Here is a 16,244-nt window from a genome sequence, read left to right as displayed (position 1 = left end):
AAATTTTTTAATTTTTTAAAAAAAGGATTCCAACAAACAAATTAGAAAAAGACATATAATGCAAAAGGAAAACAAGCAAGACTTGGACAGGCACTTCAGAGGATACTGAAACAGCTTATAAGTACATGTTAAAGTACTAAGTTCATTAGTTATCAGTAAAACGCAAACAAAACCACATGTGATACCAATGTATACCCATCAGAATGGCTAAAATGAAGACCATCAATGCCAAGTTTTCACAAGAAGTACTACAACTGGAACCCTTATGGACTACTGGTAGGAAGGTAAAACACTTTAGAAAACTGCATGGTACTACCTAACAAAGCATAACTTATGATCTAGCAATCCCACTCCTAAGTATATATGCCAAACAGAAATGTACACCAAAAAATGTATACATGTGGACACAAATGTTCACATCAGCTCTATTCACTATAACCCAAACATCAGATTATCTAAATGCCCATCAAGAACACAAAACCCTGCCCTGTCCAACATTACCTAACCACATGATCTAGTAGTTTTTACATATCTCTTGCCACTATACTACTTTACTAATTTTTTTCTCTCTATGATAGAATGCCAGCTCAATTGGTGGGTAGATTTTTGTCTCCTTAGACACAAGTTTCTCAACCTTGGCCCTATTTATTGACATAGGCCGGATAATTCTTTATTGTCAGGGGCTGATCTCCACATAATAGGATGTTTAGCGGCATCCTTGACTCTACCCACTAGATAGGACTAGCTCCTCCCCATCTCAAGGTGTAACAACCAAAACTGTCCCCAGGCACTGCCATGTGTCCCTGGAATCAAAATCACCCCCCTTCTCCCCTCAGTTCAAAACCATTGCCTTGGATTACTACTGAATTCCCAGATACTGTAACAGTAGCTGAAATGATATTAAAAGAATATACAGGCGCCTGGGTCAGTTAAGCGTCTGACTCTTGGTTTCGGCTCAGGTCATGATCTCATGGGTTTTGAGACCAAGCCCCTCTCGTCGGGCTCCACACTCAGTGGGGAGTCTGCTGTAGGATTCTCTCCCTCTCCCTCTACCCCTCCCCTACCATGCTCGCACTCTCTCTCTCTCTAAAATAAATAAATAAATTTTTTAAAAATATAATGTTCCTTGTTAGAATAAAAGAGAAAAAAACATTAAAGCTTTCTTTGGAAATAGCAGCACAGGTAATCTATAGCAAACATTTTTTATAGCAAACATTTTTAAATCATACACATACAAGGTATGATTTACCCAGAAGCAAGTAAGGATTCCTTACATCTCACTGAAGTGTGTAGTAATTTACTGTCAATTATATCAACATAGCCCTTGATTAAAACATATTTAAAATATATTTAAGTCTTAAAGCAAATTACCTTTCTCAAATCCCAATACTTGGATTCAAGAAAATCACCAAGTAACACAACTAGTGACATTTAACAGGATTTTATTCTGGCTAAATACCATAGAGCTACATCAACAAAATGTTTTTTCCCAAAATTATGCAGGATTACTTGATTTGGAAACTGTCATGGTTCTTCATAATGAATTACTTAATTTTCATCATCAATTTTGTCTTTAGGACAAGCACAACAGAACAGTGATCTCTTTATAGGGCTGATTCACTGTGCACATGCCCTGTTCCACCAGAAGTACAGTAAGCGTGCCTGTATGGAATTCCACAAAGTCAGAATCTATGCAGATGTTCTTTCCCTTTTGGTTTTCCTTTAATTTGCAAATCTTGTAATCTAAGCCTGAAGTTGACCGAACCAACATTTAAACCAGTATAGAAATATCAGCCAAAAACTCAATCTGTTTTCTATTTATATGTCAAGACTGCATCCTTTTGGTGGCTGAAAAAAATTTGTTTTGAAATGATTACACAGAGAAACTGCAAGCCCTTTAGTAGTTTTATGAACTTGTCCTAGATAGAAAGCTTTTCTTTCAAAAGGCCTTTAGTTTCAAATGTAGAGAAGAAAAAAACAACTTTGAATTAAAAACTCCTACCTTTATGTTTTTAACTATCGATTAAAGTCATCCGAAACTACATGGCAGCAAAGTACCTCCCAAAAAAAGACCCCAGTGATACTCAGGGACTTAATACATAAAAATGTGCTTCTTCTACTCCCTTCCTACTGGGAGGGGCAGCAAGGAAGCATTAAAAAGGAGCATGAGAAAATTATCGTGGGTGATGGATATGCTCATTACTTTGGAGTGCTGATTTCATGGGTGTATACATATGTCAAAATTTAGCATACAAGACACTTTAAATATGTGATTTGTTGTATTTCAGCTTCACCTATTTATATATTTATATGTAAATGTATAAATATAGCATGAGCTTCTTTGAGGAATATAAACAAATAACCATTTTCCAATGAAAGTAAAGGGCCCCTGTTCATCAGAAATATACAGTACTGGGCCGACATGAAGCCTGACAAACCTGTAGTACGAGTACTGGGTAGACTAGGCAGAGCCACATTTCTCCAATAGTCATACAGGCAAAGCTTCCCCAAAACACTACCTATATACATGCATGCATACGTACAAAGATTTGTCCTTCATATAGATGTATATATGAGAAGAAATTCCTGGTAGAGTATTCCCTGGCTCTTCATATCTTTCTGACTCAAATAATATGAGGTGCACCTAATATGCACCTGACACTATACTAAATACTTGAAAACATTACCTTATTTAATCCTCACAAGAACCAAGCACAGTAGTTATATATCAGCACCACTTTACAAATATGAAATTGAGCCTGAGAACTGTCGAGTAATTTACTAGTTTATGCAGCTAATAATTCAAATCTACATCAGTGTGACTCCAAAACCTTTGTTGTTTCCAATATTCTACACTTCTTTCCATGGGTTCTTGGAGTATCCGTGAATATTACAGTGCACCAACCTCAGCATAAATGCTTATAGAAAGGAAATTATAGAACCAAAAATGAAGACCAGATCCATTAATCACAAATATCACAATAGGCAGAGTCCTTGTTAGATTAACACTAAAAATGCTGCCACTGAAGGCTCAATGTCATCCAGAATACCATAAAGTCAAAGTTTGCTTTGAAGGCTTCTTTCTTCAACTCTACAGTCTAGACTACTATCTTCTGGCAATCTTTCCTGATACTACATTTCCAGAACTCTGTAAATACTCCTGGCTAACAGCTCAGGAGAAATAAATTTATAGATCTGTACATGTAACAAGAAACTGTGATGATTTTCCACAAAGAGGTCATCAGAAAGAATCCAAATGTATACTGTAGCCCAAAATAAGGTTAGAGCAACACAAATTCAGTAAAAAGATAAAGTGAGCTACACATCTAATGTTAAATTTTGTAGTAGCTATATTAAACAAAAGTAGAAATAAACAGGTGAAATTAATTGTAATATATTTCAACATAATATAGCCACAATATCAGCATTTCAATCGGCACCAACCATGTTTAAGTTGCTCAGAGCCAAATCTACTTGACTAGCTCAAGAAGAGAATTTCTAGTCAGTCAATACTTAAGTATACAGATCCTAAAGAAAAGTGGTAACACGTGAAAACATCCAAGAAAAAGAGGTAACATTCTCTCAACTCCTTATAATGATGGGATTTCAATACTTGCTTTCTGAATAAAGGCTCAAAACAGTATGGGTTCGTTCCCCAAGGACTTCTATTAAAATCAGGCAGAACCACCATGATAAGAACTAAATGTAACTCTTGGAAAATATACATGTCTGCAACACTGCTACATGAAACATACACGGTAGTAAAATGGCAGGAGAGATGGGTTCCATTTTATTAAAATTTGTGGCTAATTTTTGCTTTCGAGAACAAGCCTTTCATAAATGCTTTCTTCTTTGCCTTACCACCATTCTCTGACACAAAACCTTACAAAGCTAAACATGGGATCCTTAGACCTGGTGACAGCACATGATGGTCTACTTTAAGCTTTAAGCTTCCTATTTATGATCAATAATTTAAAATATATATATTAATGGAAGATATATACGAGATAATGTGCATGAGGTAACACTAATGATCACTGTTAAATGAAAACACACCATAAAATGTTAACAAAAGTAAAAAACAAGCAAGGTGCAGATAAGAATGGTGTGATCCAAATATTTTTACAAATGTGTTTGTGTGTGTATATACGGCCATCTCTCAATCACCAAATACCTTTAAAAAATAATATATATCGACAAGGAAAGCAAATGAAATTGTTCCTGAATTGCACTATAGCATAACTAAGAAAAAGAAAAACCAATAAATTTAAGCAGCATTTACACAGGGGGATCAGAAATATTCAAAATCGGCAGAGCCTTCTCCTAAACTGGCCCAGAGCTGAGCAGGGATTACTTGGAAAACAAGTAGAGAGTGCAATGGTCCTATTAGTGGCAGAACAGAGATAAAATCACCTAGGATTTATTCCCAGACGCAGGGAGTCTCACCTAAGCAGGGAATTACTAGAAACAAGGTCTCAGATCAGTTGGAGCAAAGTGCTGGCAACTAAGGAATCAAAAGAAAGGGGCTGAGAACAAGTGCAGGACCAGAGATGCCAGTCAGAGGGAAAGTGTCAGAGAGGCATCAATCACAACAGACATGGTATGTGTCCTCAGGAACTTCATGAGAAAGGAAGGATGGAAGAAAGCAGCTGAAGGTAAAAGATCTTGTCAGAAAACAAGAGGAAGGACTGAGGCCATTGCCCCAACGTGCCATTTATTAAAGACTCCCTATACTACACCAAATCTACAGAAAAAGACACACTCCCACTAGGAAACCAGACAAAGCACCTGAACCCCTCCAAACCACAACCCCTAACCTCTATAAAACTGATTGTTAAAGCTGCCCCAAAAATATACTGAACAGAAAAAGGAATAATAACATTCACTCTAAACTACTAGAAGAAAAAAATAGAATTTTATCTTAATGAAAACATCCCCCCCAAATCCCACAAAATAAAAAACTATAACAAGTACAAGGTAACCACCTAAACACGCGTGACTCACTCAGTGACTTTAATTTGTTCCTGAAAACTGCCACTAAATGGAAAGGCATCAGATGGAAAATCATTTCCATTACTTTTAATGGGAAAAACTGTAATGAGTTCTATTCCAGTCCATATTTTCACAGAGAAAAAGATATTAAATACTAAAAATGAGTTTACATGATAAACATTACTCTGAAAGTAAATATAGATTGTACTTTAATTATAAAACAATGAAAGGTTATCATACTAGTCAAAGAAAGACTTGTGTATAAGTGGTTGTTGATAAAGAAGGGCATCACGGTGTCATTTCTTTGAAGGTGAATCTCCTTTCTGGTGATCTACTTTCAGGTGGACATTCAATATCAAAATCAGGCATGTTTGATGAGAATTATCTTTTCCTTCATACTACGATACTAAAAATTTTTTAAAAGCCTGACATAGCCATAAAAGAGGACTCTGTATGTAAAAAAAATAATAATAAAATAAGGTGTAAGCTTGACTGACTTCCGACAGTTTGTCTCCATTTAATATACCACATACATTTTAAGTTTCTCAAGTATCACGACTACTTCTCATGACATGATGTAATTTCCTAGAGTATACAGCCAGGTCAATCGTTAGCTAACTCTAAAGAAAATCCCCTTTTTAAAATTCTATTTCCATTTTCAATCCTCTTTATAAAAAAGACCATCTTTTGCTTAATGATTTACGTTTTTTTCCTTTGCTTCTCTTTTATCTACACCATTCTCCTCACCAATTTTTCAACCTTTTGGGGGATTCATGAATCCTTTGCTCTCAAATCACACATTAAAATAAAATCACAGCAGAGGAAAAACTGATTAGGACAAAATAAAAGCTAAAAGCAAAAGTGTTTTCAGACCAGCATGGCTGACGGGAGCCAAGTGCCCCGGAGCCGCCCAGAGAACACGCGGCTGGACAGCGAGTATAACTGGGGTGGCCTGGAGCCTAGTGACACCAGTTCTTGGCAGCACAGGAGCCTGGTGCCCAGCCAAGACCGAGACTGGATCTGTGGGGCAATGCCAACTCGGAGGGTTTGGAGTCAGAGAGCTGGCCTGGATGAAGCGTGCGGAGCATTAGCGGGAAATGGAGGCCAAACGCGCTAAAAAGAAGACAGCCATGGGCGCCATGAAACTGGGACCCCGGAAGCTGGACTGAACGGCTGGTGTGGGTGCTTCCGGCCGTGGAGAGCAGGCCCCGCAGATGTATTTCGGATGTATTTATCGTGTGAACCATGTGAGCCTGGCTGGCCCAGGCAGATGTATCTCACATGTTCATGATGGGAGCCACAATACTTTTTTTTTTTTAAGATTTTATTTATTTATTTGACAGAGAGAGACACAGCGAGAGAAGGAACACAAGCAGGGGGAGTGGGAGAGGGAGAAGCAGGCTTCCCGCTGAGCAGGGAGCCCGATTCAGGGCTCGATCCCAGGACTCTGGGATCATGACCTGAGCCGAAGGCAGACGCTTAACGACTGAGCCACCCAGGCGCCCCAGCCACAATAAATTCTACTTCACAAAATAAATCAAATAAAATAAAGACTATTCCCAAACATATAGAAGCAGTGACTGTGAACACACAAGAGTCATCTTCTCACTAGGTATATACATAAATGGTTAATATGGTTCATGTGTCTATTGCTGTATGACAAACCACTAGAAATCATAATGCTTTAGACCAATAACTGCTTTATTTCCAATGACTCTGTGGATTGGGTAAGTGGTGGTTCTGCCATTCTCTCCTGTGCTCATATTCCACCTTCTGAGGTGGCTGAGTATTGGGCTCATCTGGGAAAGTGAGAATGGTTAAGTGTCTCTTCCCATGTGGACTTTCGCCCTCATAAAATGTTGGTGATGGTGACTTAACATAGGAACCCCGGCAGGCAAATATCTATCAAGCATGTGATTATGGTATGTTTCCTGACAGATGAGTTAAAGCAAGTCCCACAAACAAGCTTGGATTCAAGTGAAAAGAATGAAATCTTACCAACGAGGTGGATGGAACTAGAGTGTATTATGCTAAGTGAAGTAAGTCAGTCAGAGAAAGGCAAATACCGTATGATTTCACTCATATGTGGGATTTAAGAAACAAAACAGATGAATATAGGGGAAGGGAAAGAAAAATGAAATAAGATAAAGGCAGAGAGGGAGGAAAACCATAAGAGACTCTTAAATATAGGGAACAAATGAGGGTTGCTGGAGAAGAGGTGGGTTGGGGGTGAGGTAACTGGGTGATGGGCATTAAGGAGGAAACTATTAAGGACTAGAAATTATTGTTTTGATTAAGCTGCAGTGGCAGCTTCACCTGAAACCATATGTAGAAATATTACTCTTAATTCATATTCAATTACCCTGTGTTGTGTGAAAGCTCCATTATACCAAGAACAAAAAGAAAGGAGAAAGTTGTATGGCTTTTCAAGAACCATTACATACCCTAAGTCAATACTGCTTATCGCTTACAAACAATAATGTTTATTTAGCAATTAAAGATTTGCAAGACAAATTTGTATTTGTACAATAAGCAATTACAGATTTGAAACAATACTATGAATCAGAAAGTCACAAACTCAGAATGGTCAAATATTAAGATATGAAAGAAGAGTTAACTGAATTGAAGATTGAGAATTTTTTAAAAAATTGGTAATGTATAATGTACATCTGGGTAGCTCAGTGGGTTAAGCGTCCGACTCTTGATTTAGGCTTAGGTCACGATCTCAGGGTCCTGAGATGGAGCCCCACATCAGACTCCATCTCAGTGGGGAGTCTGCTTGAGATTCTCTCCCTCTCTCTCTGCCTCTTTCCCCACTCTCTCTCTCTAAAATAAATAAATAAATCTTTTTTAAAAATTGGTAATGTACAAAGTGAAACCATAATGAGAGACCACTACATATTTCTCAGAATGACTAAAATTAAAAAGACTGATAAAGCCAAATGTTGGTGAGGAAGTAGAACTAAAAATCTCATATACTGCTGGTAGGATTATAAAAATAAGACAACCACTTTGAAGAACATACTCCTAACATGTCATTCAGCCACTCTACTCATAGGTATTGGTCCAAAAGAAAAGAAAGCATATGTTTATACAAATACTTGAAAATTATGTTCATAGCAGCACTATTTGTAAAAGCCAAAGCCTACAAAACAACTGAAATATCCATTAACAGGTGAATGGATAATCAATATTCATGATATGATACTAGTCAGCAATAAAAATGAATGAGCTATTGATAAATGCAACAACATGGATGAATTTCAAAATAAATAGGCTACATAACAGAAGCCTGACCAAAGATGCTGTATGATTCCATCTATATAAACATTCTAGAAAATGCAAACTAACCTATTGTGATAGAAAGTAGATCAGTAGTCATCTGAGGAAAAGGAGCCAAGAGGGAAGAGTTATAAAGGGACACAAGGATTATTTTGGGGGTGATAAATATGTTATCTTGTTTGTGGAGATGGTTTCATAGGTGTATACATATGTCAACCATAAAATTGTACACCTAAAGTATGTAAAGCTTATTTTATGTCAATTATACTTCAATAAAGCTGTTAAAAGTGTGTACACACAGGTTTTTTGGTACAATTTATGATTCTAAATGGGGAGTAACGTCAGTATATCAAGGAAACTGTGTTAATAAATAAAACTGACAGCATTTTAATTTTTTGTGCTACAATATAACAGCAATTGAATACAAAGTACATTAGCTCAGTTGAACACAGAAAACCAGGAGGAATCAGGTTCTTCGTGGCTCAGTTTGACCATGTGCTCAGGCTACAATGTACTTAGAACTTGTTTCTATATGGTCTTTGTCCATTTTGCTCTTTTCTCCCTAACTGTCTCGACTCTTCCTTACACCCCTATTCCAACAAAGTATCTTCACCTTCCCTTTTCAGTAAAATTATTTACTAGTGATTTTTTATTAGTATTAACATTTTTATTTAAATTCCTAACTTTTAATCAGGATTATTGCTCTGATTACAATACGGCATAAATTTCCGCCACACTTGTTTTCCCCATAAACTCTGCTTTAGTGTGAAATTTTACTGAATGTAAGCATGCTGTTCCTCCAAATACACTCTGTATCGTCTGCACCCTGCTCCCTGCCTTGGGAGACTGACCCCATACAGTACGGATTGCTTCAGTGGGATCTTGGAACCTTCAGAACTCAGCCTCTGGCTTTTGGCTGGGTTCAACCTGAGGGAGCCATCTACGGGAATGAAAGTATGGTTGGAATACCCTTGAGTGCTCCACTGTCAGGTAATTACAAGTACACCAAATCCTTCCACCAGAGGTTCTGCATGTGACCCTTTTGATAAGGCTCCCCCTTTGCAGGTTCTGCTAATGGCTCTCTCCCCTTGTTAGAAATGGTAAAAGGTCTCAGCTCCCACATGTTTCATTTTAACTTTCCTCAAATTACTCAATTTGAGTATTCATCTGTTTCCAGCCAGGATCCTAACAAAACAGGTTTTCAGGGATACATACAGCATATAATAGCAAGTAAGGAAGTTCTTTAAAAATTAAGTCAACATTCCTTTGGTTTCGTCACTTACATGCAACCATTTTGGTGGGCCTTTTGAGATTTGTACCAATTTCAGGATCACAAGGAACTATACAGGAATGTCTGTCAATATGACCTTACAACACACCACTTAGGAGTGTCCATAGTTCAGGTACTATTTTTTAAAATAAACATATTTTTAAAACTTTCCATGGTTAAAATATTACATAATAATATGTGTCTCAGTTTACAGATTTGTCCACCATGTGTTTTAAAACTTTGTGTGAGCCAAGTGTGTAATATTCTGGCTCTCTGCCTTCCCCCTATAGGAAAATTAAAAATTTGCTTTAAGCAAGTAAGTGAATATGGTAAATGCTGGATAATTAACATTCATGCTAGTGACTTTTGTTTACTAAAGGCAGTGCAACATTTCAAGATATATAAAGTATATCTCTAAGCCACATGAGAGAAAGTACTTAAGTAGTAAAAGTAATGTCATCTTATTTCCTTAAGATTTCACTATATCCCCAATCAGATGAACAGGGTATACTTTGATTAATACTAAAGTCCAGAGCCCTATGAGCAATCCATGATATTGGATACCCAACAATGCTGATCCATTGCATTAAAAACTTCTGTGCCAATGTGGCAGCTCTGATAAATGGTATTTCGAAGATGTAAAAGCCCATTCTCTGAAAGCAATAAAGAGAGCCACAGAGCCATACAGAGAACCGGAAGAAAATGCAGAACACCCACAAGAGTGAAAAACACCAGAGATGGGCAAGTGAAAGACTTGGTCCTTGAAGGAAGGCCAAGGAACTGTTTGGAAAGCCCATGTATTAAAGCACTGAAAACTGGAAGAACAGTATAAATCTCGTGTTTGCGTCTGCAGAAGTTAATACCAGCCCAAAATGTGATTTCATCAGACCTCATGAACACAACAGGATGAAAATTAGTCAAAACTCAAAATACGTGCTATCATATATAACATCATCTGTGACATTTCATGACAAAAAGAAACATTGCATACCTATTATCCCAAGTAATCTCCCTTCTGGTTTTCATTAACAAAACTTTTATTTACTTTATACACAACTTGAAATAAAGTCTCTTCAGTAACACTTCAGGACACTGAAACAGTGCTTAACCTCTACCTAAATAACTACTGCTTTCAGGCAGTAGCTACCAAATACCAGTCCCATGGAATTCTGCTAATCCAAGATGACTCTAGCAGTCTGCAACAAAACTGCAAAAAATTAATACTGTGAACTAGCTGTATTATAGTTAATGAACAGTCCTTAATTTTCAAATTAAGTCTTTATTCTTATTTAGCTAGTACACTTACTTTCTTTTTCAAGGTGACTTTAAGATGATAACAGATATTTCTTTGAATATTAGTAGGGAACCTGCCCTGTCTTGTTATTACTTTGTTTTGGACAAAGGCTGGTACTGCACTTCGTTAAATAAGAGTGTTTCTTGGCCTTGGCAACCGCAGCACAATGTGGTTCAAGATTCTGCCCAAGATGGGTGTTATGGCTTGTTCATTCTTGGCATAGCCACTATGCACATCCACAGGTTCACTGATGGGGGCAAGGAAGAGAGGGTTGCCCATTATTCATATTATTGGAGTCTGATAGAAAGAGATAAGGTCTCTCTGGAATTCATCATTATTATGTGTCAAAGGACTTGGAGAACATCGATTAAGGAAGCATTTTCTTGGTTAATGAAAAATAATTCCTTTATGCTCATCTACCCCTTCTAGAAGGTTATGCAATAATGTAGTGCATAATAAAAACAACAAAAACAATTTTTAAGTATTTCTTAAATTAGCTAGTTCTATTTTCCAATGTCCATGTCCTTTGTATATGACTGCTATCATGCAAAAGAGATCCCCTTCGCATTTACTAAACAATGTGTTCAAATGAAGAAAAAACAAATCAGGGAGGTCCCTTTACACTCTGAAAAATTCCAACTAAGTAGCTGCATAACGGTATGTATCACACTATTTAAAACAATAAAAGTAAAATCAACAACAAAAGTATATTCCACTTCTGGGATGCCTGGGGGACTTAGTCGGTTAAGCGTCTGCCTTCAGCTCAGGTCATGATCCCGTGGTCCTGGGATCGAGTCCCACATAGGGCTCCCTGTTCAGTGGGAAGCCTGCTTCTCTCTCTCCCGCATTTGTGCTCTCTCTCCCTCTCTCTCTGACAAATAAATAAAATTTTAAAAAAATATAAAAAATATATATTCCACTTCTACAGAAATACTGAGACAAAATATGCACATAACAAAAAGTCTCCTAAGAAGTTACTGTTTAAGTAAGTATGTAAGTACAACTTACTTGCTACATTTTAAAATAATTCTTTATTAACTCTAAAAATAACTGGCCCGAAAACAGAAAAGTAAATTTAATACATGAACAAGAAGGTAGAGCACCCTAAATGCAAAGGCATGTTCCATCTATAGACCTGGCAAATGGGCAAAGGTCTGGGTCCACAACTGTGATTGAACCTCACTTAATTTTGGTTTCCTCATGGATAAAATGAGGATAATACAATCTCCTTCCAGGCTTGTTTTAAGATTAAATGATGTAACATAGTAGAAAATATTTAACAGACCTAATAACATAGTAGGCATTCAACATTTGCTTTCCATTCCCCAGTGCTATATTAGCACAGTCAACAAGCATATGCCTCATAAAAATTTTGGGTTATAACTTTTTTTTAAATCTCAGAATCTGGGAAACAGATTCTAAAAGAATTGACCTAAACTAGATTTCTCTGTTATTATATTCAACTTTGGAGTTATTAAAAAGTGTCTAGTCTATTCAACATTACCATCTGCTAACCTACTGCCCACTTAGAATAACTCTTAAAATATATACATACTCACAAAGCACTAGCTCAGATTAGAGGATATTCTATTCACCAACAATTGTAACACTTGCAAGAAATGTAACACAAGCCTACATGAAAATGTCCTTCTTGAGACTATAAACAGTCTAACAAAGATGCTACACACAACAGTTGTTTATTGTAATAACAATAAATAAGTGAAAACAATATGAGTATTTCCTGCCATTGTCTTCCATTAGAAAGAAAGGTATAAAACAAGAGAGAAAAAAAGACAGCATGCAGGCAAGAGAGAGCTTATACCCAATAAAAACAGGATATATCATGCTAGAAGTTACAGTCCATGAAATGACTTATGAACTTAATTCAAAAGTATCTTTGCATTTATTCATCCATAACAACTCTTAAAACAACCCAGCAAATGATACTAACATATAAAAGTCTCTTACTAGAATGATTCCTCTACTATGAAATAATTTAAGGAGCAGAAATGAGAGGAGGAAAATAAATATCTACAATAGACTTTTTTTAAATAGGCAAATGCTATTTTAATTAGGGCTAAATTCACTGCCCTTGTGGTGATTAATTTTATATGTCAATAGGGCTAGGCCACAATAACCAGATTTGGTCAAATAATATTCTAGACGTTTCCGAGAAGGTAGTTTTTACATAAGATTAATATTTAAATCAGTAAAGTTTGAGTTAAGCAGATTATGCTCCGTAATGTGAGTGTGCCTCATCCAATCAGTTGAAAGCCTTAACAGGAAAAAAAAGCTGACCTCCTTGGAGGAAGAGACAATTCCATCTTTGCACTGGAATTGCAACTCTTCCTCAGTGTCTAGATTCTGGACTTGCCAGTCTTCACAGTCATGTGAGCCAATTTCTTAAAATCTTAATCTCAACCTCTCTCTCTCTCCCTCTCTTTCTCTCTCTCTCTCTTTCTCTCTCCATACAACCACATAGATATATACCCCACATCAGACTGGTTTTGTTTCTCTGGAGAACCCTAACTAATATGACCCCCATACCATTAAATTTATCCCCAATAAATGATCTCATCACCAAATGCATATAATCACCTTATCCTTCCTTTTTGCCTTATTTTTTTTTATAAAGTGATACCTCAATAAATGATTCTTGTAAGAACAAAAACAACCTTCTTAATCATACTAACATTAGCAGGGTTGATAAGGAGTGGAAAATCTTTCAAAAACTGCAAACCCAACTCAGCAGGTAGGTGAATGCCTTCCACGAACACATCTTCTCGTGGGGTTTCCACAGGTCTATATGCACCTGAACTACAGATGACTAAACATTAGGAAAACTGAAGTCAACAAAGTTTCCCTTTACCATAGAAGCTTACCCTCCTTGTGGCTCCCACTCTTGCTCAGCACCTGTCAACACATCAGTTCTCTAATTCTCATGCTGGCTTGACTATGGTATTGAGTCCCTCTAGTGATATTATTATTTCACTTTTTGCATCTTTTCAACTCCAGAATTTCCATTAGGGAGGGGCTCTATTTGTTGAGTCACTGTTACCAAACTTTCTTTAATTTTAGAAACACGACTCATCTACCTCTTAGAACATATTTTAAATCCTTATCTGTAAAATTTAACATCGAGAGACTAACAGAACAGTTTCTACTGCCTCCCTTTTTTCCTCAACATGCCACACTTCCTTGTTTCTTGGAATGTGTCCTAACTTTATGTTGAAAACTCGACATTAAAATTATATAAATATAATATGGTATTACAACTCTGTAAATGTCTTCCTCTACAACGTGCAGTTAGTTACTAATATCTCCGCTCAGTTTTACTTTTATTTCTTGTTATTTTAAAGCCTGGTTTCCTAGGGTTGCCCCATGTCTATGCAGCTCAGTGGTTAGTCAATGATTCAACAGAGAATTTACTCAAATACTCAATAAAGGCTGTCATCCTTTCCAAAAGGATGTGTGTGTGGGTAGGGTGCCACATTCAACATTCAGAACAGTTTCAAGGCTCCCAGATTTTAGTTTGGTCTCCATAAAAGTTACTAAGATAAAAAACACATAAACTAAAAAACATTTTTCTTAATGATGCTAATCTTTTATTTCAAGACTGAATTCTGAGAGGGGGAGACAAACCAGGAGAGATGATGGACTCTGAAAAACAAACTGAGGTTTCTGGAGGGGAGGAGGGTGGGGGGATGGGTTAGCCTGGTGATGGGTATTGAGGAGGGCACATTCTGCATGGAGCACTGGGTGTTATGAACAAACAATGAATCATGGAACAGTACACCAAAACAAATTATGTAATATATGGTGATTAACATAACAATAAAAAATTTTAAAAAAAGACTGAATTCTGATCTATTGCTTGTTTTCTTTTGTCTCTTGCTATCACCCTGCATATGAGAAAACAGTAAACAGAGAAATAACAAGGCCAGAGCCACAGGAAACCCTAAATATGTTTTTAATTCCTTTCTCTTCTCCCTTGTAAGAGCATTGTCTTATGGTAACAAAGATTTTAAGATACCAAAATTCACTCTCTGAAATAACAATACAAATTTTTAATAGTGGTTCAAAGAATTTTTTAATTTCCTTACCCAGAAGATCCAGCGCTCTTACAAACACCAAGGAGAGGCCTTTTTTCAGCAAAGTTGTCACACTTTTGAGTACCTGAGAAGGAACATAAAATAAAACTTTGAGAAGGATTCTTTTATATTTTCCATTATTTTCATGCTCTCAAAATATTTGCAGCTAAAGAGACAGCAAAACATTCATTACAAATTGACATAATACACTTGAACAAAAACAGAACAGCTTTAAATAAACCTATAACTATTTTTAAAATTGAACCAGCATTTAAAATATCTTTTTTAAAAAATTGGCACCAACTTCAATCTTATACACATTCTCCATGAGATCAGAAACCACCCCCAACTCCACTAACTAATTACCTAAGACTAGTATAATTTTCATGTCAAAATGAAAGGGAATTATTTAAAGGGAAGTAAGGACAGAAAAATTATAAAATTACAGGCCATTATCAATATACATAAATGCAAAAATCCTTTTAAAAATAGTAAACTAAATAGCAATATATTAGAAAAAAATCTCATAACAAAGTTGGATTTACCCAAGTAATAATTTCACATTACAAAACCTACTAATGTAATTCATTATATTAGCATTTCAACAAATGCCAAAAAAGCATTTGATTCTATACCTGATCATGATAAGAACAAAAGAAAACAACAAGAATAAGTTTTCTTTTCCCAATGATTATTTACAAAATATTCTATAACAAAACTGTAGGTAATGCTTTAGAGCATTCCCATGAAAATCAGTAATAACACAAGGATACCCAATTAACTGTTCTTATTCAACCCTATACTGGAAGTCCTAGACAGGATAATGACAATAAATGAACTCAACAATATTACTGGATATAAAACCAATATAGTAGCAACAAGCAGAAGAATAAAGTCAGGAAATACAAAAAGGCTCAGAACCACATAAAAAGATGCTCAACCTCACACGTAAGAGAAATTCCACTTAAAACTAGAAATTCTACTTAGAACTATATTGAAAAACTATATTGAAATTTGCTAACTTTTTAGAAGTGAAAATGGTACTATGGTTATAATTTTAAGATTCTTTGTCTTTCGGAAATAAATAATAAAATATTAACCAATAGGCTGGTATGATATCTGGGAGGGAATAGTTCATAATATTCTGGTTGAAGGAGAATAGATGCTAATGAAATAAGATTAGCCATAAAATGATGGGTAATAGGTTCTTAGAGATTGTCATATTATTTTTACTACTTCTAATAAGTTAGAAATTCTCCGTTAAAAAACTTTTAATTATATTGATATACACTGACCTTTACATAAGATCTTCTCA

General features: G+C 36.1%; 1 protein-coding gene across 1 annotated transcript in view; it reads right to left on the bottom strand.

Annotated features, from left to right (window-relative positions):
- BCAS3 (BCAS3 microtubule associated cell migration factor) overlaps positions 1-16,244 on the bottom strand; it is a 598,955-nt gene that overhangs the window by 502,098 nt on the left and 80,613 nt on the right. Inside the window, 1 exon segment of the mRNA XM_027625284.2 lies at positions 14,942-15,014. Within this exon segment, the coding sequence (XP_027481085.2) occupies positions 14,942-15,014 (73 nt within the window).

This window comes from Zalophus californianus, chromosome 16, assembly GCF_009762305.2.
Source record: "Zalophus californianus isolate mZalCal1 chromosome 16, mZalCal1.pri.v2, whole genome shotgun sequence".
NCBI classification, from domain to species: domain Eukaryota; kingdom Metazoa; phylum Chordata; class Mammalia; order Carnivora; family Otariidae; genus Zalophus; species Zalophus californianus.
Note: the sequence above shows the minus strand (reverse complement) of the source record. Positions and strands in the feature narration are given on the sequence as shown.